The sequence below is a fragment of the Neodiprion pinetum genome, chromosome 1 (genome assembly GCF_021155775.2).
Source record: "Neodiprion pinetum isolate iyNeoPine1 chromosome 1, iyNeoPine1.2, whole genome shotgun sequence".
NCBI classification, from domain to species: domain Eukaryota; kingdom Metazoa; phylum Arthropoda; class Insecta; order Hymenoptera; family Diprionidae; genus Neodiprion; species Neodiprion pinetum.
This window is the reverse complement of record NC_060232.1, coordinates 40,875,304-40,899,107: the sequence shown is the minus strand read 5'-3', so window position 1 is coordinate 40,899,107 and position 23,804 is coordinate 40,875,304. Positions and strand designations below refer to the sequence as shown.

General features: G+C 41.3%; 1 protein-coding gene and 1 long non-coding RNA gene across 10 annotated transcripts in view; both read left to right on the top strand.

The window, feature by feature from the left end:
- LOC124225034 (membralin) overlaps positions 1-23,149 on the top strand; it is an 80,007-nt gene extending 56,858 nt beyond the window's left edge. For 6 of the 9 annotated variants that reach the window (XM_046637431.2, XM_069133017.1, XM_069133018.1 and 3 more), the window contains exons 11-13: positions 12,416-12,515; positions 19,590-19,902; positions 20,716-23,149. In XM_046637431.2, coding sequence (XP_046493387.1) covers positions 12,416-12,515; positions 19,590-19,902; positions 20,716-20,999 — 697 coding nt within the window. In that variant the 3' untranslated portion in view covers positions 21,000-23,149. Of the gene's footprint in view, positions 1-12,415; positions 12,516-19,589; positions 19,903-20,472; positions 20,658-20,715 lie in introns of those variants that run through there. The other 3 variants (XM_046637433.2, XM_046637432.2, XM_069133019.1) reach the window with 3 other exon arrangements.
- LOC138190344 (uncharacterized) lies at positions 13,731-14,922 on the top strand. The gene is made up of 2 exons (XR_011176265.1): positions 13,731-14,473; positions 14,828-14,922. It is a non-coding gene; the product is annotated as an uncharacterized lncRNA (long non-coding RNA).
- Positions 23,150-23,804: the final 655 nt, after the last annotated feature.

Sequence of the window (23,804 nt, the reverse complement as noted above, 5' to 3'; positions counted from 1 at the left end):
TCCCATCGGTTATTGGATGCTCGAAGGCGACAGACCAAAGAACGGGGCGGGCGGTAGAAGCGCGCAATGCGCACCGCGTCAAAGAGGTAAAGTTCTAACTTGAGCGTCCGACCGAAATCCGACCTCAACTGCTCAGTTTAATACGTGCTTGATCGCGAATCGTAATCATCTTTCGTGGGTGGATTCGCAATGAGAGTCTGGGGTGCGGGCTTGTAACACCCAACATTGCAAGTTATTCGTGACAAGAAATTTTTAACGTAATACCAAAACAATACGTTTCGTTGCGTTTTTGTAATAAATATGAATTTCTATGCTTCAAACGTATCGTAATTTGTATATTATGAAAACAGTGGAAGCTTCAATTTAGTACAAAGCGATTTTTGCAATTTTTTCAATATTAAATTAATTTTTATTTTCTCGCATCATCCAGTAACGACAAATGGAATTGGGAAAGGGTGATACGACATGTTGTGAGCGTATTGCAACTATATGCAAACAGTAAAACGACGGTTTCGTATGAATAATAAATTGACAAGTAATCTACAATGATGACAAATCACTCCGCAGTTATTGCGGCAGCGCGTTGTCAACTAAACTAGATTGTAGCGACAAAGTATCGCAAGACTGACCGACCGACATGATGTAGTAGATGCAGTGAATGTAAGCGATAATATCATAATTGGAAGCGTCAAGCGCATGCTCTTTGATTCCAATGTATTTAACTAGGTATGTACTCGGTATGCTAGACATGTTCATCCGATGATTTCCGATTGGGCGGTACTAACCTGACTCGACTTGAACTGTGAACATTTTTTTTCTAGGGTCAATCAAGAAATACGATTATCCCGTGGTCGGTAAAATCTAAATCGTTGAAATCGAAATTCCGGAAGTCCAAAGAGCATTTGGATATTGTTATTATATCGTGCACCTACGCCCAGCTCCTTGCTTCGTTTCATACGTCTGCGTAAATTTCCTCCACAAAGCGTATTTCCATGTCTGTGAAAATAAAAGTGGCCGGACTCCCTTCTTCTTCCTACCTCCGTCTCTCCCGTGTGACTTCTTTTTTGGTCTCCTACTCTTGGCACGTTCCTGGATGCTCGTCCGCGAACATTCACTTTTACTTCGCAACCCGTAATCCGGCAGGCTGTCCCCTGAATAACAACTATTTTCGAGTTTTACTCCACCGTTCCGGATATACGTACATATATGTATGTACGTTGGATACGTCGACGCAACGGAGAGAACGCATCAAGGCATTAGCGACGCTAAGGCACAGATATAAAGCAGAGATAAACCTGCCAGGAGTATAATAACCGGCGAGAACTTATAGAATCGCGAAGGTGGGAAACCTATTCAGCCGCGTATATCCATAGACGTATGCCTGTGTGGATACCCAGCTATGCAGCATAGCCGGCTTCCACGCGTAGACGCTTCTGCGGAATCGTTTGATTAATGATGCCGAAGAGTGGGATGAAAGAGGAGAACTTCCGGTTCAACCGCGAGTCTCAGTGAATTATTTTATTGTCGCGAATCGGCGAATTTGCCCGGGGTAGTAGAATATCTGGTACAGGGGATGAATGTTAATAAAAGGGCACGTGAAAGAGCCAGTTTTATGTTTAAATAATCATTTCCTCTAAATAAAAATAAAATGATTGATGTCCCTACCCTTGTTTGCCGCACGCCTCAGTCCCGCAGGATAAATATTACATGCGGGACGAAGCGGTATCAAACTGACCGGGAATAATGTATTGGATAATCGTAAATCAGGAGGTGCGTTACTATGTTGAAAAAACTGGGACTTTTTCGTATTTCTTAGTTGTTACTACTTTTTTAAGGTATACAAAACTACAAAACCTAAAGGTACTTCTAACGTGTAATCTCGGCAAAAAATTCCGAACGACGGTGAGTGAAGTTCTTGCGTTTTCCTTTTGACTTGGTCCCAGTGATTTTATCCGTATTATACACCGCCGGATAAAACGCCTAACGTTATTAAGGTTGAAAAGGTATACCTACCCACTCTTTGGCTGCAGATACAAGGCTGATGATTGCCCCTTAAAATACATATTAAATTTGACGATATTACAAAGGCTCGGCCGACCTCGAAGGTTATTTTATCACCACAAAACGGATCAGGATAAAAAATTTATTTACTTTCAGAAATGCCACTTATTTCAACCGGCACCGCACTCACTGCGATATCCGGATACGTAAAACGTCGATCTTACCTCTAAAAACCCCAAGTCTTGGAATGACTCTTAAGATTTCTGCATCTTCATTTTTAAACGTTCTGTCAGCGGAAACGTGCAAACTATAACTCTGAGACCAAAATGTCCAAGGAGTTTTTTTCATTTTATTGCATTCTCTAAATGCGCACTCGGAAAAAAAAATCCCGAATCAATTTAAGGGGTTTTATTATGTACAATTTTAATACTTTGGATCGCAGTATACCTTAAACTATAACTATAGGAAATATTTTTCCATGACCATTTTTGTTCCTTTTCCAATTCTCTAAATATGCAGAGAATGGAAAGAGGAATAAAAATGCCTGTTGAAACATTTTTCCTAGAGTTATAGTTTAAGGTGTACTGCGATACAATGTATTAAAATTGCAATAAAACTCTTTAAATTGAGTCCAAACTTTTTTGAGGAAGCATGTGCATCTAGAGAACGCAATAATGTGGAAAAAACTCCTTGGACATTACCGCTGACCAAACGTTTAAAATTGCAGATGTAGAAATGTTAAGGGTCATAGTCTTGGAAGAGGGAGCTGGAGATGACGAAATTCATCCAAGCAGATATCTGATTCCCATTTGAACGAATGGATTTGTATTGGGTAGCTGAAGAATACTTGGAAAAATCTAACGTGCAGGAGGCTTATACAAATATAAGATATCCGGAATAAAAGTATAAGAAACGCGAGGAGACGGTATTAGGTTTGGTAAAAGGCTACTGCCGGCTAGCCCTTATTTGCGACCCAGCAGCTGCCGCGGTAAACGCGGTTTGTGTTGATGCGACGCTGCAATATCCTATAAATATATTATCCAGATTTGCCGTCCGCTTTTCACGGAGAATCTGCAGCGTACCTTTCTGCCCAAAGAGCGAAGAGCACCATGTGAGCGGATCCCACGACGACGACGACGACAACGACGACGTTCTCCCTCTTTCGTCTCTCTTCTGGGATGGATGGGGAGCATACACATCCCCTGCGGTGGTCGGCGTGTACCTTGCTCGCAACGCCTAGGGAACCGAAGACCGGTCTGGCGCCGTGTTTGGGGTGATATTTCATTTTCCGCCAGTCTCAGACTACCGCTCCCCACCCCCAACCACCACCCCCCGTCATCTTGGGGTGGGGGAACCTCCCATGGGTCAGAATGGACCCTCCGGTAACCTCATTTGCCGCTTTACGACTGGCCGCCTCTTGGACAAAGGTTACCCACACCTTCCGTCTCCCTTCCATACGCTCTGCTCACACCGGATTCCGCACCTCTTCTTTCCAAATTATCACCGTCCAACGTCCGAATCTTCCATTTAGTCCGTCACCCGTGCAAATACGCCCCTATATCTTTGTATGTGCCAGTATCCTAGCCTCTGAGTCTCGTGATACAATTTTGTCTATAACGATCTTTATTAGCAACTCTACGGTGAAGCTACGATCTGGCTAAAACTGAATAAGATTTATACGGAAGAGAAGGTCGTAGTATCGCAAATCTGTTGAACCTTGATAAAGCAGCCTAAAAGTATTCACAAAAATAGAATTGAACTTGCAATAACTCGGTACCTTATTCATCCATGAAAAACGAGTAAATTCAAAATTCATTCTTTGACCTGCTCGACAACAAAATCGAGCGTTTCCAACGTGGGTCGACAAAACATATTGGTTGGAGAGCTCTTGCACAAAGGTTTGAGTAGTCCGTGAAGATACTACAAATACCTCAAAATTTGTTTGTAAGGAAATCCAGCCGATACCCGACAAGGCTCTGAATTGTTATTTCAGGTGGAGTGATAAAATGACAAAGATTTCTCAGTTCTTCTGCAACAAATATTTACCAGGATAACGTATAGTATATGCAGATTATGGATTAGAGTATCCATCGACTCCACTCATTAATTACCACTCATTCCAAGGGATTCTTGGATTCGTTTAGAACCTCCGATCGAAGAAGTCTGTCTATGGATTTTATGGAAGGAATGTAAATATTGTCTAAGACTATACAGGTTCGAAACGTTACATCCAACACCTTGTATCCTAATGCAGGTCTAGAGCTTGTACGTGCGTTGTATCTATTTGCGAACGGAGACCCTTATAAGGAGAATATAATAATGCCTGCTGCGAGATGAAAAAAAAAAATTATATTTTCTACTGGCAGACTGCGAATCTCATGGCCCATTCGATCCTCGAGAGTGCGGATATTGTGGTGCATCACCCTCTTCTTGAACACCTCCTTAGATATTTTCCCAGCACTTTGGTCTGTCCTCACACGGCCATCCGACCGGACACTAAGGACTAACTCCGCCCCATCCTTCCTTCCTTCCTTCCTTCCTTCCTTCCGTCTCAACCTACTTACTTACTTACTTACTCGCTTGGTTTCTTCGTCGCTCGCCTCGTTCCTCACCATGTCTAACCACGGTAACAAGGCCCAATATTATGTATTGCGTGCACTCTACGGAGAGAGATGGAGAGATGAGGGTCCCGTTCCTTACCACCGGTAGAAATTGCTTTCGCGCCGCGCGGCTTTCTCTCTGCTTTTTCCTTTCCTCCCTTCTTCCTCCCTTTAACTCGTCCCGACGCTACGTGGTGCATTCGACGCCTCGCGGGACCCCGCTTCGTCCAGTGCCTCCACCCCCAGCTTCTTCCCGGCCCCAACCCCCAGCGTCCCCCCCCTCCCCCCCCGTCGGTCGAAGCTCAGATTGCTTTTATACCCTGGATTGATTGACAATATACTTACCCTACGGGGTGAGTGGACCTTACGGTTATGGAACCGCCTACTCAGTTCACCCCTCAAACCCTGGACCAGCTTCTGGCTGGACTATGCCGAGGAATCGTGTCCCGGCGGTTACGGATATTTTTACCTCTCGTATGAACCCCTGCCAGAATACATCCTGCTCTCGGTCAAAAACGGTACACAGACTTACACTAAGGATCGAATTCATGACGCGTTGTAGTGTCGATTGGAATCAACAATTATTTCGAATATTAAGTTTTCAGAATTCGAGAATGGTGAACTAACAATAAGGGTATTGGTTCCCTACTTTCAAACAAAATCCATGGCCCTAATACGGTGACTTCCAACGTGCTTATACACGAACGAATATAGGCATAATATTATGAGTAGAAAACTTTCCGCCTTCGGCAAACGCATACGGAGAATCGTTCGAGTTGTTGGCTTGTGAAAGTTGGAAAGGTCGAACAATTTTCAAACTACAAGTGGTCAGAGTTTGAAATATATTATATTTTCTATACCACTCAACCGCTTGGATTTCTAGATAAATACGAGTAACCGTATAGATTACCGAGCCTTTCATGAATATGGGTGTAAGTTATGATCGTTGATTTTGTCCTCGCATGATCTCGTGAATATTCCGTCGAACAGTACGACGGCATAGGTAACGTATAATAAAATCAAATTTCATACCCTTTCAAATTCAATACTATTCAACTAAACACGTGCTTCCGGGTATGCCCGGGATCTATACAAGTATGGGATATACGCTACCGGCAAGAGAGACACGTGGGTGAGAGGGTTGAGATAGGCACCCCGGTTGATCCCTCGCGAGAGGAAATCTCGACCATCCCGCAACTTGGGGATACTTCCTCTTACTTACGTCTTTGAAAAGAAAGAATTTATACGGGCTATGTATTGCAGCCCTTGTGCAGGCCGCTCTTCGGCGAGGGGAGATACGTGGGTGCTGGAAATATCAGAGGTAGATTTACGAGTATAACGGAATACTCGTGCTCCGTCCTCTAGTATTCTTACGCTCGAGTTATCCGTAACATCGCGAGTATAGACCCACCCTCGTCTTACCTCGGCTCTTATTCGTCTCTCTTTTTCGCTCCCCCCGCCCCCCCTCTCTCTTTCTCTCTCTTTTTTCGCAATAAGGAATCGCCGTCATTGCTGTATCAGAGCTGATCAGTGACGTATGACAATGAATGGTCAAGTTTTAATAAGGCAAGCAAATCAGGACCTTCTTAGACTTTTTCTAGATCTTTCATTTGATGTCGTTTTAAAGACATGAAAAATAAGTACCTTTTTGAGGACTAGACATCTCTCACACCTCTAACAACGAAGGTACCCCAGGTCAATAACTCCTATTTGATGTCTTTTGTAATATGTTATAATAGACTAAAAATTTAGCGACACGTATTTTTATTTTATTTTTTTCATCCGCCATTAAACACTTCAATAGGATGAAACCACTATCCGAGGTAGGGTATATCAAGGGGTGATTTGACATTTTCTTTTTTTGTTTGTTATTTGAAAATATTATATTTTTCATCTTTCGCTATGCGAAAACTTTTCCAGTTAGATTGGTTGAAAAATGTTATATTCTTGTGGTTTAAACTGCCAAATCGCCCCTTGACATGCCTTACCTTGCAGGATGGTTTAACCCCCTTGAAGTGCTTACCGGCAGTTGAAAAAAAAAAAAAAAAAAATACCTTTTCCTTAGTTTTTAGTCTACTGTAACATATTTCGCAAGAAATCAGATGAGATGTATCGACCCTGGGATACCTTTTTTGTAAGTATTACTCCAGCTCTTAAATTAGTTGGGGCCACACCCGTTTCCGAGATGTTTGGTCGGCGCTTCTTCTCCGATCCTCCCCTCCCCCCACCTCTGTCCCACTCTCTTTTCCTCTCTCTCTCTCTCTCTCTCTCTCGCTCCATCTCTCTCGAGGTTTCGTATGAATTTGTAGCAAATCGGGGGTAATAAAATAAGGATCAACAATGCCCGATCGGATTGCCGTAAATTCAATAGCACGCAAATTTGCTTCAATAAAACCAATGGAGCCCTCGTATTGATCAGGGTCTCCTGTTTTTGTTTGGGGCTGCCTGCCGCGCCTCCGCCACCCTTTTCGCTCCACCCATCAACCTCGCTAAAGGCACTGTTCCATTCACCAGGAGACCGACCCATGTTTCTACTTCACCTGTCACTACCTGCATTTTCCGCCGCTACGCTGATGACGCTTTCGAGAGGAATATAAACACAGAATGTGGATATTCTCATTTTTTACCGCGAAATTTGATCAGGCTGAAGTTTGTAACGTTATCGCGATAATGCATCTCTTGAAAAACTTGTTATTTTGCAACTTTAGGGTTATCTGGAATTTAGTAAACCGTCAATAAAGCATCAACAAACTCAGATTTCGTTAATTCAAATTCTTCGGTTATTCTAAAGCTTCAAAATGTGAAGCATTGTTTCGACGTTTCGTGAAATTTGACGAAATCAAACGTCTTTATTTTACTAAAACATAATTATCTGCATTTTCTATATTAATGAATAATTAATTGTATACAAAAAGCGAGAGAGAGTCTTGAATATTTTCGACCATTTCTGGTGAGTTTTATTGTGTGATTAATTGTACGTGCTTTGATGCCTGTTGAATCCTCTTTATCATCGCCATTTTGAGTAAAAAGTAGGGGCGATGCTATTATTACATTACAGGTATATCAAAGTTCCTCGGATGAGAAAATTGAGTGCCTATTCATTTTCTGATATGTCTTTCTAGAAGTGCTTTACGCACCTGACTCGGACGCCCCTTATAAAAAAAAGAAGGTGAGCGGAGTACCGCCTTTCCTTTGGATTTCATTCCTCAGCTTAACTGACGATTCGTTTTGCGGTGACTGCCCGCCTTCTTCAGCCTTCGATAATCTCTTCTTCATTAAACCGCCTTTTGACTTAATTCGTTATTAGCAAGACTTAACAGCAATTATAATTCAGCTTTTATAACTGCCACTCATGATACCCACCTGCTCTGATTCACGGAATTATCCAGCCTCAAAAGCTTCGCGAGTCTTCGTGAAATTACGACCGATTTGCCTACGGAAAATATGTATCAAGTGGTAGCGTTGATCAACGTTTTGAAAAAGTTGAAATTAAGGTATATTTCTCAATCTTCGATAATGCAACCGCCTTAGTTTTTTGCAATACCGTGTGTAAAATCGCATTCCACGCACTAATCGCATAATATACTATTATAATATTTCCCATCCAATTAACAAGTAAACAGGATCTTCCTTTAGTGCATTCAGGTACAGATCATGAATCTGCAGAACTTTTGGACGGATGAATTGATAAACTGGTTCTTATAAAAGTAACTTAAGAGTTCGGAGAATGAAGGATGAAAACCTGTCACATGGAATCGTTTACACAGAATCGTTTTAATATTAATCAAGGCAGTGGAAGATTATTATCAAAGGAATACCTACGCAATACAGTCTGGAAAATTTTGATGCACCAATTACTCATCATTCTTGTTGCACATTTTCATACGCATCTCGTTTATTGCGCTACCGTAACACCTGTACGAATTTCCAATTTTTGTACGTAAAATTGTAACACGATTCCGTTACAACATGATCCGCAAGTTGACGGTCGGTTAGTCTCGTAACGTCCGTTGAACGAATAAATTGTCAGCCAGGGTGAATTTTCACCATCCTTGCCGGATACAATAAGTTGATACGTCCCAAAAGATTTGCTTATTGTTTCCGAAAGAGAAAAGCAAAACAAGCGTAACGTCGATCTTATTCCATGATTCAAGGAACGGATGAAAGACTACACCTTCTTACTCGAGAAACAGGCACGTACCTTAAGCCAGCGTCTACGTGTATCACAGTATATCGGTTAGGATTCTCGAAAAGTTCCTTCAAGCTGTGATATTTAGAGAATGAAATTCCACGCATCGTCCCCTTCGAGGAATAGTTCGAATTCCTCCCCTTGAGCCCTTCTCCGCCATCCTCGTGCCTTACGATTCGAGACTGCTGCAGCAGTTCAATAGGATCAGAGCCTGTTGAATGAAACTTCATTTTCCCTTAACATTTTATCATTGACCATTGATTTGGATTGTATATAGACATCGCATTATGAATAATAGTTTCTTGATAATATATATGGTATAAGAGTCCGAACACGAAAGTTTCCTCAGCTATGTGCAAAGATTAGTCGAACCGATCGATGAGCTTAAGGACGGGCTACGAATTGGTTCGGCCGAGAAAAGGAAGAGAACATCTGGGCGAGGGGCTACTCTAGGAAATTAGCCGTCGTAGCTGCAGAGGGCCAAGGTATACATGTAGACACAGCGATCCCTTTCCTGCCTCGTCCTCGATATGGTACAAAACTCCGCCGTGAAACAGATCCGTGATTAGTTGGCTTTTTACCGCTCAGTTGAATATTTCCAGTTCAGTCCTACCTGGTTTCTCTTTTTACGATTTCGAACCATTTTACGCAGTTGCGATTTTCTATATTACAAGATGTAAACTTTTTGTACAGTTTTCGCATACCTACGGAAGCCTTTGCTAGCGTTGTAACGCGTTTAATTTTTACACGAAGAAACACGATCATGATTAGCGTGATTAATCATAGGATTGTTGGAGAACCGAAGGATGATAAATCATCTTCTGTCAATGTGTCACCCCAGCTGTGGTAGCGCTGGTTTGAATTTTATCATAAAACTTTAGAGATTCTCTTTTACGTATTATACCTACGCGATGCAGGTGCCTGTTTGTATAATACAAACTTGACACGCGTTGCATAACTGTTGAACATAATTAGCGAACTGTAACATTTATGGTACAATCATTAATCAAAATCGTCAGAAGCACGAAATTTTAATCCAAGTCAAAGCGTATACTGTTAGTGGAAGTTTACACCGACTCATAAAACTTGTCGTAATTCGTAATACTTCGAACATGCACCCGGGATTTTCAGTTCATTACTCGTAACATTTTTCAACGTTTTGTTGAACTCCACGTAACGACAACTAGCCGTCATACATAATGTATTACAGAGGCGTTAATCGATTGAGCAGACCTGCGAAGTATAACTTTTAATTTCCCCTTAAAATAATAATGTTTTTTTTTTAGGTATTTAAGCACGTTGATTGAAATTGTAGCGCTAGTTATTTTACAGCACATCGAGATTTATTTTTATTTATTTATTTTCATGCATATTTACAGATTTTTGAACGATTTTTATGAAAAAATAAAACATAATGAATATAAAACTGAAAGTTTAGTTATAAAATGAACAGCATTAGTTTTAAACAACACTTACGAGACTCGATAAATCAAAAAGACTTACGATATCTTTTTCTAGTTTCTTGAAAACTCTTGTTCAATCTTTTTCTCTTGTATTTACGTAGCTCTATATATGCTCAAAATCACCACAAACAACAACTAGTAAGGGTAGATGAATATTTAAATATCGACACTACCATCAATACATATATTTAACATAGAAATCGGAAGTCAGCTCTAGTCGTACTAAGAAAACAGAGAAAAACAATTTCTCAGAAAATTTACGTGATGGGATTTGTGGAATATTTTTTTCATAGATTCGTACTTAATACCTACGGAATTACTACTCAGTTTTGTCAAGGGAAAAGCATCGCAGGTCTGAGTTATCCAGCCATAATTTGTACAAATATACACGTAAACATTGCAGCATAGGTATACAACATTTTTGTATTTGAATGTTTATATGAATCAACACCGCTATCTGCGACGTAGCGACTAGCCAATAACCAATAACCAATGGACAGGCGCGAGGCGTGAAGCAGGCCCTTGGCTCGTTGTACGAAATTAATGTAATTTATCGACGATTTTACGATCGGACGGTATTTTTATTGGAATCGGCGGATGGGAACGTCTCCGATACTTGATCGTCTCTCGTAAAAGGGTGCAACCACGAGTTTCCGTGGCCGGGGAATCCCGGAACGACGATCGTCCAGCTTCTTTCACCCTGTACTTTAACTCTCTCGATTAATATACCGTGCCGATTCGAATCGTCATCGAAAAATTAAGGGATACAGACAACGCCGTCTCTCCACTCTCGTAAAGAAACCGAAGGTCCGACCCTTGAACTTATCGAATCACGTGCCTAATAGAAAGCGACTCTCTATAAAGCCTATGTTTCAAAGTATATTGAAATTTCGTAAATACCGTTGGTCTGACTTTCAAATTCTTCAGGATTCAAAGACAGAGAATATATTGTAACACTTTTGGATGTTACGGAAATTAAATACGGGTTCGCTAAGCGATAAAGAATAGACCAAAACAGGCAGAAATTAAAACATGAGAAAAATACGTTTATCAGCGATACGTGTTATCAGTTTAAAGTCTGAAACGGGACCGTTTTTGCAGTAATATGGGTTGACGCAGCAACCTTATTTATTTTATAACATATAAAAGCTCTTAAATGTCTTTTATCTATAATGACTACTAGATCATTGGAAAGGGGGGTAAAACCGTTGATTTCACCCTTTGCAACAAAATTGTCATGAATTCTGAAAGCTTGAATCTAGCGTAGATTTTTTGTTTGTTCGTAGAGCTCTCGAGAAAAACGCACTTTCCTTAATTATGATAAAATGACGATGTACGAGTGTATAACCTGTTACGTACATATATGATGGGTGTGCGATCGTTCCATTAATCTCGTATAGCATGTACCTCTCTCTCTCTCTCTCTCGCGCGCTCTCTTTGGTAATGCGTAGCTTACTGATGCCTTCATTCGGCGTGTCCGGTGGTGCCAAATAAGGGATAATATGATCACCGCCGCTATTGTCGCGCTATTATTATCATCATCATCATCGTCCTCCCTATTGACCGTTCGTATACTTCGTCCTTCGGAGACCTGTGTCATACCGCGGAGCCCAATTTTCGCTTTTTGAGCACAATGGGCGGATATTCGATCTTTTTTTTTATCCATAAATCTCTACGGATACTGCAGGTCCTATTACCATTACCCACCGTCGACACGTAAAATGAGCCAATTCCAACCTTCGTTCTTCCATTCATCTCCGGCTCGATCTCACCTGAAGATCCGTCTCTTTTCTCTTTCCTATCTAATTCGAGACGTCGTGTAAACACTCTTATGTAACTCTACACTATCAGTACACCCTCTACAGCAAATCCGAACTTCACTCGATTACCACTCTAGTGTAATACAACCCGCTCTGTACCAAGAGCGGCGTATTACCCGTCATCAAAAAATTGTCATTTCGATAATATCCCTCATCACTCGGAATCCCACAATTCTGAACCTCAACGGATTGTTATTCCTTCTCCAGACATCGTCGGAAGCTGTTACTTGCTTAAAAATTACATCGTTTTATTCATCAATCTGTAGATAATTTAATTTCAAAAGAATTTACGCGCGCAAAAAACTAACCTAATACTCTCTATTTTTCTTTTGCCTGTTACAGATTCTTCTATCTATACCACTTCTCGTTCTACGCATATCACTACCGCTTCAACGGACAGTACAGCAGCCTCGCTCTCGTTACCTCTTGGCTTTTTATACAGGTGAGAAAAGAACGTAAAATTTTTCGTACCGTAGATACGGCAAATTTTCTAAACATTTAATCATAGTAGACATTCATTCAAATGGCTGCTACCATAACTCTGCAAATGAATTCCATGGAACGATATCATCTCGACAAACAATCCGTCAACAAACGGGTACACAGCTAATATTTCATCCGAGAATTGATAAAATATACTCTTATCCAAAAGTCTCTGGGGCGCCTGATTTACCCGAATGCCCCGTTTCGTCAGAGACTTCTGGGTCTGACACTTCCGACAGGGTGTCCGTTTCTCTGTGCACGAAATTTACTCGCCCCATGATAAGGAACACATGAAGTAAGAAGTAGGTATTGTAATACGACATAAGCGTTGTTCGGAAGCACGCGCGGTCACTCGTGCGTCTGGAATGCAACGCTCCTCCCTTGGATCGCTTTACACAATATCTTCCGCGGACTCCGAACGAGGCTGGCGAAAAACAAGGGAGAGAGTATTTTCGAACGTGTTACTGCATGCTGCCTGCCATCGGCATCGATTCACAATAATTCCGGCTCTTCCTTACGTTACCGCCGCGACGTTGAAAGCAGAGCGCGCTTTGCTTGGGCATCGAGGGAGGGAGGGAGAGTCACCCCGTGGCTGCGTAACGCCGGTGTGCTCAGTTTCACCGAAGCGATATTCCCCGCACCGCCTCCCTGCTTGTTTCTACCAACCCGTTATATCGTGTCGCTGATCGCATCTGTCAGTCGCAGACTGCGCAAATTGTTAACGGCTCGAGATATTCGAATCAACCTGCCTTGAAAATATTGAGTAGCTAATAGCAGGGCAGATACTGCGAGTCGCGTGTCTTTTGCCTGCAACGAATGAGATTCAATCTTGTAAGCTAACTACGCCTTATTTGTTTGCCCACTTGCTTGCTTTTGCTCGCCTTCTCGGAAGCCCTCCTTGTAGGTATACATTCGTTCGCTTCAACCATATTTCTTCGCTCGAATCGTCGTTTGCGGAATAGGGGGGAACGTATTGCTTCGAGGAACCCTTCCTTTCATACCCCGTTCGGAAACATGCGTTTGACGAACAGCTTTAACCAAACAACCTAGGAGAAAATTAATGAACAAATGTTTGAGAAGGTGCCGCTGAGGTTTCGATTGAGTTGAATTCGGACAATGAGCTCTGTTATGAATTTGGTAAATGTCCATTGCAGTATTACCTGTACTAAGGGAGTTCGAAGTCAGTCGCGCAGTTAAGGGAGCTTTCCAGTGTGAAATTTTCAAAAAATCGATTTTTTTTTTTTTTTGCTTTATCGAATAGTATACACTCTTCCGAATATTCCCTGAAATTTTCATGCCGAAATTCAGATTATTTCGGTTACTGTACAGCATTTCTTGGAAGAAGGTAACGGAGCGCTACAGCTGCCGCGTCGGCCGTCTGCCCGTGCGACCGTCATTTCTATTGTCTCGTTACTACCTGCACGTACATGAACTTGGTTCGCCAATTGTCGAAAATGTGAATTCGGACTATTGCATAATTTGCCGTTAATTAGCCGTAAATTAGTCGCGCGACTGATTTTTTTGTCGCACTCGATTTTCAAAAAAAAAGCGGTGTACGGGCGCAAACACTCAAAACAATAACGAGAGCTTCAATCACTGTGTATGGCAACTAGCCCCAAAGCACGTATTCTGCGGCAAGCAGATAGTAGAAATCGCTACGCAGTGTGCTGTGTGCACCTTCAATGAAGGTTACGACCCAATTTTAAAAATTTTGGAGACGATGGGATGCACGATAGGGCCGAGCGCCGCAGATTTCGCCGCTAAGTACAAGAATGCGCGCATCACCCAAGCAAACCGCCGGGCGTCCCTGGATAGCAAAGAGGCGAGGACAGCTCGTCGGACTGAACAATCCATTGAGCACGATCTTTTCGAAGAAGCAGAAGGGATATCGTATGGACCTGGCATCGCTGATTGACCGTAAGTAAACGATTTACCTAAAATTTCCGCACTTGAAACTTTGAACGCGTTTTTCTCGAAACAGCATTTTTCAAAACGGTGTCCAACTTGGAGGGCAGAGTTTTAAAGCTATCGAATTGAATTTTTTACACAATATACTTAACGTCATTGTTTATCGTGCTATGGAAGCTTTTTTTTTTTTTTTGACATCTTCCTATTTTTTTGTAAAAAAAACTGCCAAAAAAAATGCTAAAATCGATACTTTTTTTTCAAACCGGCGCCATTTTTGCAAAAAAAAAAAAAAAGTAAAAAGCCTCCATAGCACGAAAGCCAATTATATACCGATCAATAATCTTTTTGTGTTTTTTATTTCAGATCAAAATTGTGACCCCCAACGTGGACACCACATCCAAGTGCATTTTCTGCAACAATTGTTTCATCATTTTTATAGATATTAATTAATAAATAAATCGATCTTTAAAAAATTGTTTTGTATTCTTCAATACCCAATTACTATACAAAAAAAAAACCAGACCGATTAGATTATTTTTTCTTTAAAAAAAAAAATCGCGAAAAACAGCGATTTTTCGGGCTGTCACACTGGAAAGCTCCCTTAACGCCACGTGAATTGATTGGTATTAAATTAGTGGTTATGTGCCAAAGACACCGTTGTCTCATCAAAGCTGTTGTGTAATTTCTCGTCGGTAAGCGTGTGCTTCTACGAGCAATTCGTTGCGATCAAATCATCAACGTCACGCACATTGATCGATACGTTTTGTACTTTTAAATCATGTAAATGGTTTTCCCGCAATCTCCACGTCTTTCCGGTTCGAAGAAAAAACCCTCACGCCAGCGTGGTGCAGGGCCCGATATGCTCCGACAGGTATTCTCGCCTTTAAATGGAATCACAAATTAGTAAACTTTTCTCGCCCGTGAAGGCAGGTACCTATAGTGCTGGTATCGTGATAAAAAGTATAACCGCGTTGTTATATTCGCGAACGCTGACGTAATTAGTCTTGGTGAAGTTTGGTTAGGTAAGTCAGTCCTGATACCGCCCGAAGGACTATCGCGAGGATCAAAGGAGGCTGGAGATGAAAGAGAGCAAACTTCTTTCTTTCACTCTCTCTCTCTCTCTCTCTCTCTCTCTCTCTCTCTCTATATCTCCTTTTCCTTCGAAATTTATTTTTTCTCCTACTTTTCCTCCATTTATCCTCTTTCCTCTCAAATATCGTAAAGCGTCAAGTGAACTAGATTGACGCACATGAAATTTGTTCAAGCCAGAGGCAAACGATTGCTGCAGATAATGGAGACAGATGAAGATGGGAAATGTCGGTGGACGGTTATATGAGAGAAAACAAAACACGTTTTTCCTCCGAATAATAATAGCAATAATGACGATGATAATGATAATGATGATTATGAAATAAAGCAAGAGCATTTTCATCGTGATTTGTTCCTGGCAAATGGCCAGGGCTAATTTCCATCAGGAGGGATAGTGCCGCAGGGAATCGCATCGACATAATCAACAGTTAAATCGGTAATTAATTCGTTTAATGAATTTATAAATACCTCGGTAACAAAATTTCGTTGGCCGGAGCGGAAGAGCTTTCGAACGGTTACCCTGACGCTCAGCCACCGGCTGGCTCGTCGCCGGGTTTATAGGTCAACAAAGTTGAACCGATTAATTTCGCAGCGCTATTACACCGTCGATATTTCCTGTCCCCGTTCGCACCCCTCGATTACTTCTCGTTAAAATTTCATTCCTGTAGCGCTTAAGCCGCAACCTTGAACAAACGTATCTCTCTAATACCTGCAGTTCTCTAATACCCCGCGTTAACCGGGACGGCGATTATTCTTGACTACACTCTTCGCGGAGATAACTTTGTTACAAACGTTTTTCGAATCTTCCGTAGGATATACGAGGTATATACCTTCGATTTTGAAGTATCGGGATGAAGAGGCTTCGACGAATTCTTTAGGTATTTTGGAACCGATGATGGATTTTGTTTCGTAACCGAGGGTCACTTGAGTAGTGAATCTGACGACAGAGAGAATCGCACAAGGTTCAAGACATTTGATGAAAATGTTCAATTTCAGCTATGCGGTATTGTGAACGCGATGTTGAAATTGGATACGATTGATTTCAGTTGTAAATATCCTCTCGAATTCCAATTACATTTTTAGTTACATGAAATCCGCTGTTAATTGTAGATATTTAATTAACGGAGCGAAAGTATTCATGATATATATTCCGCATTGATTGAAAAATAGCCGACTTTTTATTATGAAAAATTTAATCGTATCAATTTACAATATGAAAGTTCGAGGTTTTGTAAGAATACGAAACAGAGTGATATGAAATTTCATAACTGTATTATTTATGGAATTATTCTCATGTCGCGGATTGTAAAACAATTTACAACTTGCAAAAAAATAACTACTTGCCTTTCAAATACGGCATGATAAGATAAGATTGGGGAAAAATACCGTGATTATTTTCAATATTACCAATATATTTCGGTACAATCATGCATTTCTAAGAGAAGAAAATGTCTTCATGTAGTTGAAATACATATTTTCGAATGTCGCAAGCTCCATTGAGGAATAAAAATAGTCATACATACTTGTTAATAATGATAATAAGAAAAATTGGGTGAATATGCGGCAGCGTGCAGAGAAACCTTTGCACTCGTGCAAAGCTTGCAGCTCAGTGAAAGCTCCGAGTTTCCCTTTTCACCTGTTGCTCCCTTCCTTTGATTCCTCGTATGTTCTAAAACGTCGAGACAAATGCCGCTTTTATATGCAACTAGCGAATGATAGCTAATGATGTACACTTCCAATAAGTGAATATAAACTTCGAAAGCCGCCGTAACGATACTTGGATAAATAATATCCGGGTATCACGAAATCGCGTTCTACTTCGGATCGCCATTGATAAAAAAAGTATCCTCCAATACCTGATGGTAATCTAGTTAGCGAGAACCGGAAGCCAAACAATGAACCTAGATGCACGATCGCGATCCGAGCCTCTATACCACCGAACAATGGTACGAACTTGTGAGTTAGCCGCCAGAGTCCCTTGTAAATATGCCTGTAATATCCTAGATCCTTCCTTGAGCTAGTCAGACCACCACTGGGTCCTTGGATCCTTTACCAAAGGGAAATTGCACGACGAAACCATCAATGTTGACGACAGTCTGTTCATGCAGGTTCAAGCAATGGTTACACTTGGAAACTGCGTGACAACCATGCCAGTTAATTTCTTCAACGTTATTAACCGTTCCCCCGGTTGAGAGACGTGGTATTATCTATAGTTCAGTCTATTAGAGAAGATACATTTGCTTCAGTCGCGTGGTAATGAGGTTTTCAAAGAATGTAATATCGCAGATTATCGAGAAGAAATCCGTAACACGTGGGCTAAGGTTTAGAGTATGAAAAATTGATCGTTTAAGCAACAAGCTATGAAAATTATATCTTCTTTTAGCAAAATAATTTTGGTTTCATAGAGTAATTACGACCTCATTACAGTCTTACTTTTCTCATTCGAGTGTACATGACCTTCTTTTCACTCGAAATATAACGAAAACTTTGGACAAATATGTGATGAGAAATGGTGCAAAATTTTTCATTCCAAAATCGCAGGTATAATACATCATGTCGTGGAAAATGATTTTTTTGCTTCTTCGTTATATACTGCTAGAATGAAAAATCAAAGGAATACTTGTATGTGGCAGGCAAGCGGAGCGAAAAAGTTTGATGGCATTATGATTGGCTAACACCGAACGAGGAAAGTCTGAACCAGAGAGAGGGTTGTTGATTGCAACTTGTTGGGGACAACGCGTGTGTTCGACGAATGATAGAGCTGCGCGTGAGCGTGAACCGCGTCGACGGGTCGCCAATTCGAAAGCCTGTGTGTCGTTTGCGGCAACAAATTTATATGGAAATTCACAAAATTCGCTCCCCGTCCCCGCGTTGCTCTCCCTCCTTTCGCCGCACCAATCCGTTTCTCTCTCTCTTTCTCTCTCTCACTCACCCACTCTCTAACCCTCCATTTTTCTTTCCACGCCGTCTTTGCGTCTTTCCGTGGTGACGTCAACGCTCCTTTCAGGAACCCGCGATTGGCTCTCTCTGTAACTCCGAAACCGCTCTACGAGATAGTCGCTCCAATCTGGTTACGAAGACGATTTGAACAGCGCCTGGAATCTATAGGGTTTTGCAGAGGCTGATACCTCTGTAGCTGTGGTTACCATTTTCCTTCGAAAATAAAACTATTCGCTTAAAGAGATATTTTATCTTGCATACGTTTCTTTCGGTTTTCTTTTTTATAGTTATATTTATATCGACCGTTTTAATCATTGATATCAGGGACGTTTGATTCGTTGATAGAACCTCTCCAAGCATGAAAACATCAACGGAGCTTCGAAACTTGTGACGGTTGTCATGTCGCATCACAAAACAGGAGAGATTCGAAAAGTTTTATACCACAGCTCTATTCACTACGTACGATTTCTCGGTGCGAACGCCATCCTAACGGGTCCACTAATTCTTTCCTAACTTGAGATGGAGTAGCTTCTAGATTAAAAATCTCTGTCAAGCTCTTCAATTAAATAATGTAAGGCTTATCATGTTAGATTCCGAAGAGCTAAGTGATATGCACGAATTTAGCAACTCTTTGGATCAAAAGAGTAAGATGAAAGAGTAAAAATTAAAAAAATCCTTCAATGGAAACAGTACGAGGTTTCTGAATGTATTGAAGGTTGTGCGTTGTCCAACTACTACAAATTTCGACCGACCTCATAAAATTCTCATAACTCAATTGAAAATGCACTTCAGGAAACCTTTTTGTTTCAATTGATGAAAATATGCACGCGCCACGTAATGCTGTACTTTTTATAAATTCATTACGCCCTGACCCCATGAAAATGAGATTATTTCAATCATGGCTTCCCGACTGTCCAACTATTGGGTATTTCACCTAACCAATCTTCATTGCAGTTTTCACACAAGTGTGATAAGATGATGTTCGAAATCGAACGGACATCGAGACGTCCTGTGCGCGAATGCCCCCGTCTCATCAACCCCCTCGCGCTATTCCTTCAGTTGACCGATCGCAGCATTTATTGTGCTCTCGTTCCAGCATTCGATGATGTACTTCTTTCACCACTACGAGTTGCCGGTGATTCTGCAACAGGCGCAGCTCCAACAGTTGCTCTTACGAAATCACGGACAGCCCGTTCAACCCCCCACGCCGAGCACCGCGCCGACGACACCCGGCCCTTCGCCGACGGCGAGCCCTTCGCCAAGTCCCACCCCCGAGGGAACAACGCCCGCGGAAACAGAGCAGCAGCAAACGCAACGCAACTACGTTTCCGAGCTTTCGCAACTGGACCCCGAGCCTCCCTCAGGGCCCGAAGACGAGACACCTCCAAGGCGGAGAACCTCGGAGGAAGGTACGTAGGCTTAAGGGATTAACCTGTTGCAACACGACACGCACGCACACACACACACACCCGTAGACCTAGGACTTTGTTTCTCTTCCATTTTCAACTGACAATGAATATTGAATCGAAGCTATCGAAGCATGCCTAATGGAAATGCAATCACTTTATAACTTTTACATCACCACATTTGTTCTTATATCGATATTAAGTTACGATTCTGGGATTGTGCAAAATAATTTCGAAAATATCGATTATCTTTCAATGGAGTGGTATAAATCGTCACTCAATGATAAAATTTTACTGACCGCTGTAAGCTTCGCGTCGGGCTGATCAAGAATCTTAACTAAAAATTTGACAATTAAAGAAAGCGGATCCAATATGGTGGGGCAAAATCCAAAAAGTCATTTGCTTTCGATAAAACTCGGTACCGGGGGGATTTCGAGGTCGCTGATTACAGATTTGAACTCGAAATCGCAAAATTCAAAATAGCGGATCCAATATGGCTATATCAAGTGACTCTTGGGATTTTGGTCCGCCATATTGGATCCACCACTGTGAATTTTCAAATTTTGATTTCAGATTCGTAATCAGCGACCCCAAAAACCCCACGATACCAAATTTCATCTAAATCCGTCCCATCGCTTTGATGGTTCCCTGAAGGGGTTGAATGGGGTAATCCATTCACTACGGGGAACGTGTTAGAATTGGGATAAGAATCTTTAAAAATTAGAGAATTGTTTTTGAATTATGTGGAGCTGATTTGGGGGGGGGGGGGGGGGGGGGCAATCGAAGTTCAAGTGACCTTTTTGAGGACCACCCTAGGGGTGCATACAGGTATCATTGCAGATGCTACAGTCCAATCGGTTCATCAACCGCGAGGACCGTCCTTAGAGAATGGCGGTGGTGAGGTCAGTGCAGAAACCTCGACTTTGAGAAAGCCAGACGCCACCGCGACCTCTGGCGGTGACTGCTCAACGTCGGAAGAATTCGAGGTCATTGAGGCCACCATAGACTCGCCTCAGAAAGACGAAACCGCATCGTCGTCGTCGCAAAGTTCGATCGTGACGACCGATCAGCAGATCAACGGAACATCCCCCAATGCTTGAATCAACAACTCGTTGTAATTTCCCTTCATTAGGAAAGATGAAATGCAGAGGAATGGAAAATGGAATCCACCTAACCGACCTCTGCGTCCCTGTCTCGAAGGTTATATCAATTACGGAACATTGGTAAACGTTTTGATGGTCTACGTTCTGCAAGGTAATCAAGAGGCTCGTTGTTAATTTCCATTCAGTATAAAGGTGGAAGGAGGACGTAGGTAGACGAAATCAATCGAAGAAGATGCAAAGGGTTTTTAAAGAGACTACACATCAAAGACGGCATTTTTTTTTTTTTTTTGTTTACAGTATACACACTTTTTATTTCTTCGTCTTATCATCGTATGGAACTTGATTAAAGTTGCGGGTCGATATCTTGCAGTCAAATTCAGGTTAACTAACTGTTACCTATAGATGATCTTTGGTTTTGATCTCGAATAATTTCGAAAATCTATCTCAGCCAATCGAAGAGTGTTGATACGATCATCTTAGGTAAAACACTGTACAGAAAACTTTGACAAATAGCTTAAATAAATGTCAAGTATAATATAAATAATAATGACAACAACAACAAAAACAATAACAATAATGATAGTAAGAATGGTAATCTTATTACGATAATGAAGTAATGTTGATAATGATGGTAGGTAAATAAATGAAATAATATCTATAAATTATTAATATTAATTGATGTCAATAATTACGATGATGAATAGTTATCCATGAAAATAATGGTAATAATAAGTCTTATCATTATATGTATATTGATATAATAAGTATACAGATTTACACAATGCAATTCAATCCGCGATTTACGTAGACATAGTGAGAAATAAAAGTTCCGTAAATGGAATGAAGCTCGTCACTTTGACTTACGTAATACCGATATTACTGATTACGAGTGAATGATTCACAGTTTTATGGCACCTTTATCATGATGATAAATCACTTGATTTCAGACATTTCCATCTGGAATATTCACCAAGGAATTGGTCGGTCAAAATTTGATTAAAACTTTTTTAATTTCAATCAATTTAACCTGTCTTATTTTCGTTTCTTAAAATCTGTCGATTCAAATATTTGGATTACTTAAAAATAAAAGAAAATAGTACGCAAATTTCCAAAAGTTCGTCAGCGTCCACTTGTTCGTAGACGAAGGTGAATTCGATACAGCTTGATCGTGAACATTTTTTCATCGACATTCTGATAATTTTTTACATTCAATTCCACCCCCCTCATTCTATCTTTATCTATTTACTATATTATGTATAAGTTACATCTTTAGACTTATACGAAAATGAATATATGATATATTGAGATAAATCAACGATACGTGGGCGTCAAAAGAGAGTGAGAATCATTGAGTGACCGAATCTGTTTTCTCCACGCATCTGACCGTGCAACGCAATGGATCAAACCCTCATCGGTACTACCTAGATATTATTTGTGATACGTTTACCACTTACGATTAGGAGATACATATAGCAAGTATATATAGACATGTAATATGTATGTAACGCGTATGAATTCTCACGTCAGAAAATCCCTCGCGTCGCCATACGTTGTTAATCTCGATGGAAATTGAGATGAAAAATACTGAACGTCGATACGGTATTTGTACGCGTAGCTTAATAGCCGCATAATATATATTCCTACATTCGCGTGCAAATCGCCTCATTCGGATATGTCAACTATAGGTACTTATGTCGTATGTATGTATGTATGTATGTATGTATGTATGTATGTATGTATGTATGTATGTATGTATATTTATTGTTTATCGCCTTGACTATGGTGGCGATAATGGCGACGTGACGAGTGAGAATCTACAAGAGGAATTAAATTTCGGGCTTGAATAATTTCCCTGGCCGTTCCTCCGTAAACCGAACTTAGGTACGTTTTTGAAAGAGTCGTACAATTTTTTCTGCATTCGCCAAGTTTTTCCTAAAAGACGTTCACAAGCTATGCGATGTGAAACAAAAAAGAAACGGTCACAGCGGTGGGACGGCGACGGACAATTATGGTCAATTTTTAAACCCGCACTGAATATCCTCTGTACCATAATATTTGCCCGGTATTTGTTATATTGGTTTCGAAAGCTGTTTGGTTGTACATAAATTATTGTATAGTATACAATAAACGCAAAGCTTTTAATACCCCGTCTCGGCAACTCATTAAACCCGCCATTCTCCTCCTGTGCCCATGTTGTTATCCATGCTTGATCAGACGGTATCGAATCATTTGTCCGTTTACGGGTTCGCCTCAGCTCATTTAAAGAATTGTAATCCCTCCCGATCGAGCCTTGATTCTTAAGCCTAAGAATCCGATGCCCCGTGTTTGCCGGAAGCGCTGTAAGCCCGGGAGACTTGGAAGATGGATTCCCGTCGATTGAAATTGATCGCCGCACGGAGATTTCAGGGCGGTGGGGGGGCTAACAGAGTGCGGATAAGGTAGCGCCGCAGGAAACGACGGGGATCGGAGCCGGTACGAATAGACAAATAGTCAAACGAACGAATCGCCGCGAGGTGCTACGACGAAGATACGCGACACTACTACCAATCTACCGATTTGTTTTCATTACTCCACAATTAGGGGACGGTCGAGGAAGGATCTCCAGGATCCTCCTTCGACAATGACTTTACCTCGCTTCGACGTTCGGGGAACGCCGTATCCGGGCATCGCTGATCGATTGACACAGCCATCAGCTTTGATTTCACAGAACCTTACCTCTCCCTGATTCTTTCGGGGTTTCGAGTGCACACCTATACCGACGAATTTCTTTTCCGTCGTTGCCGTCGCATAAGCTGATTATCA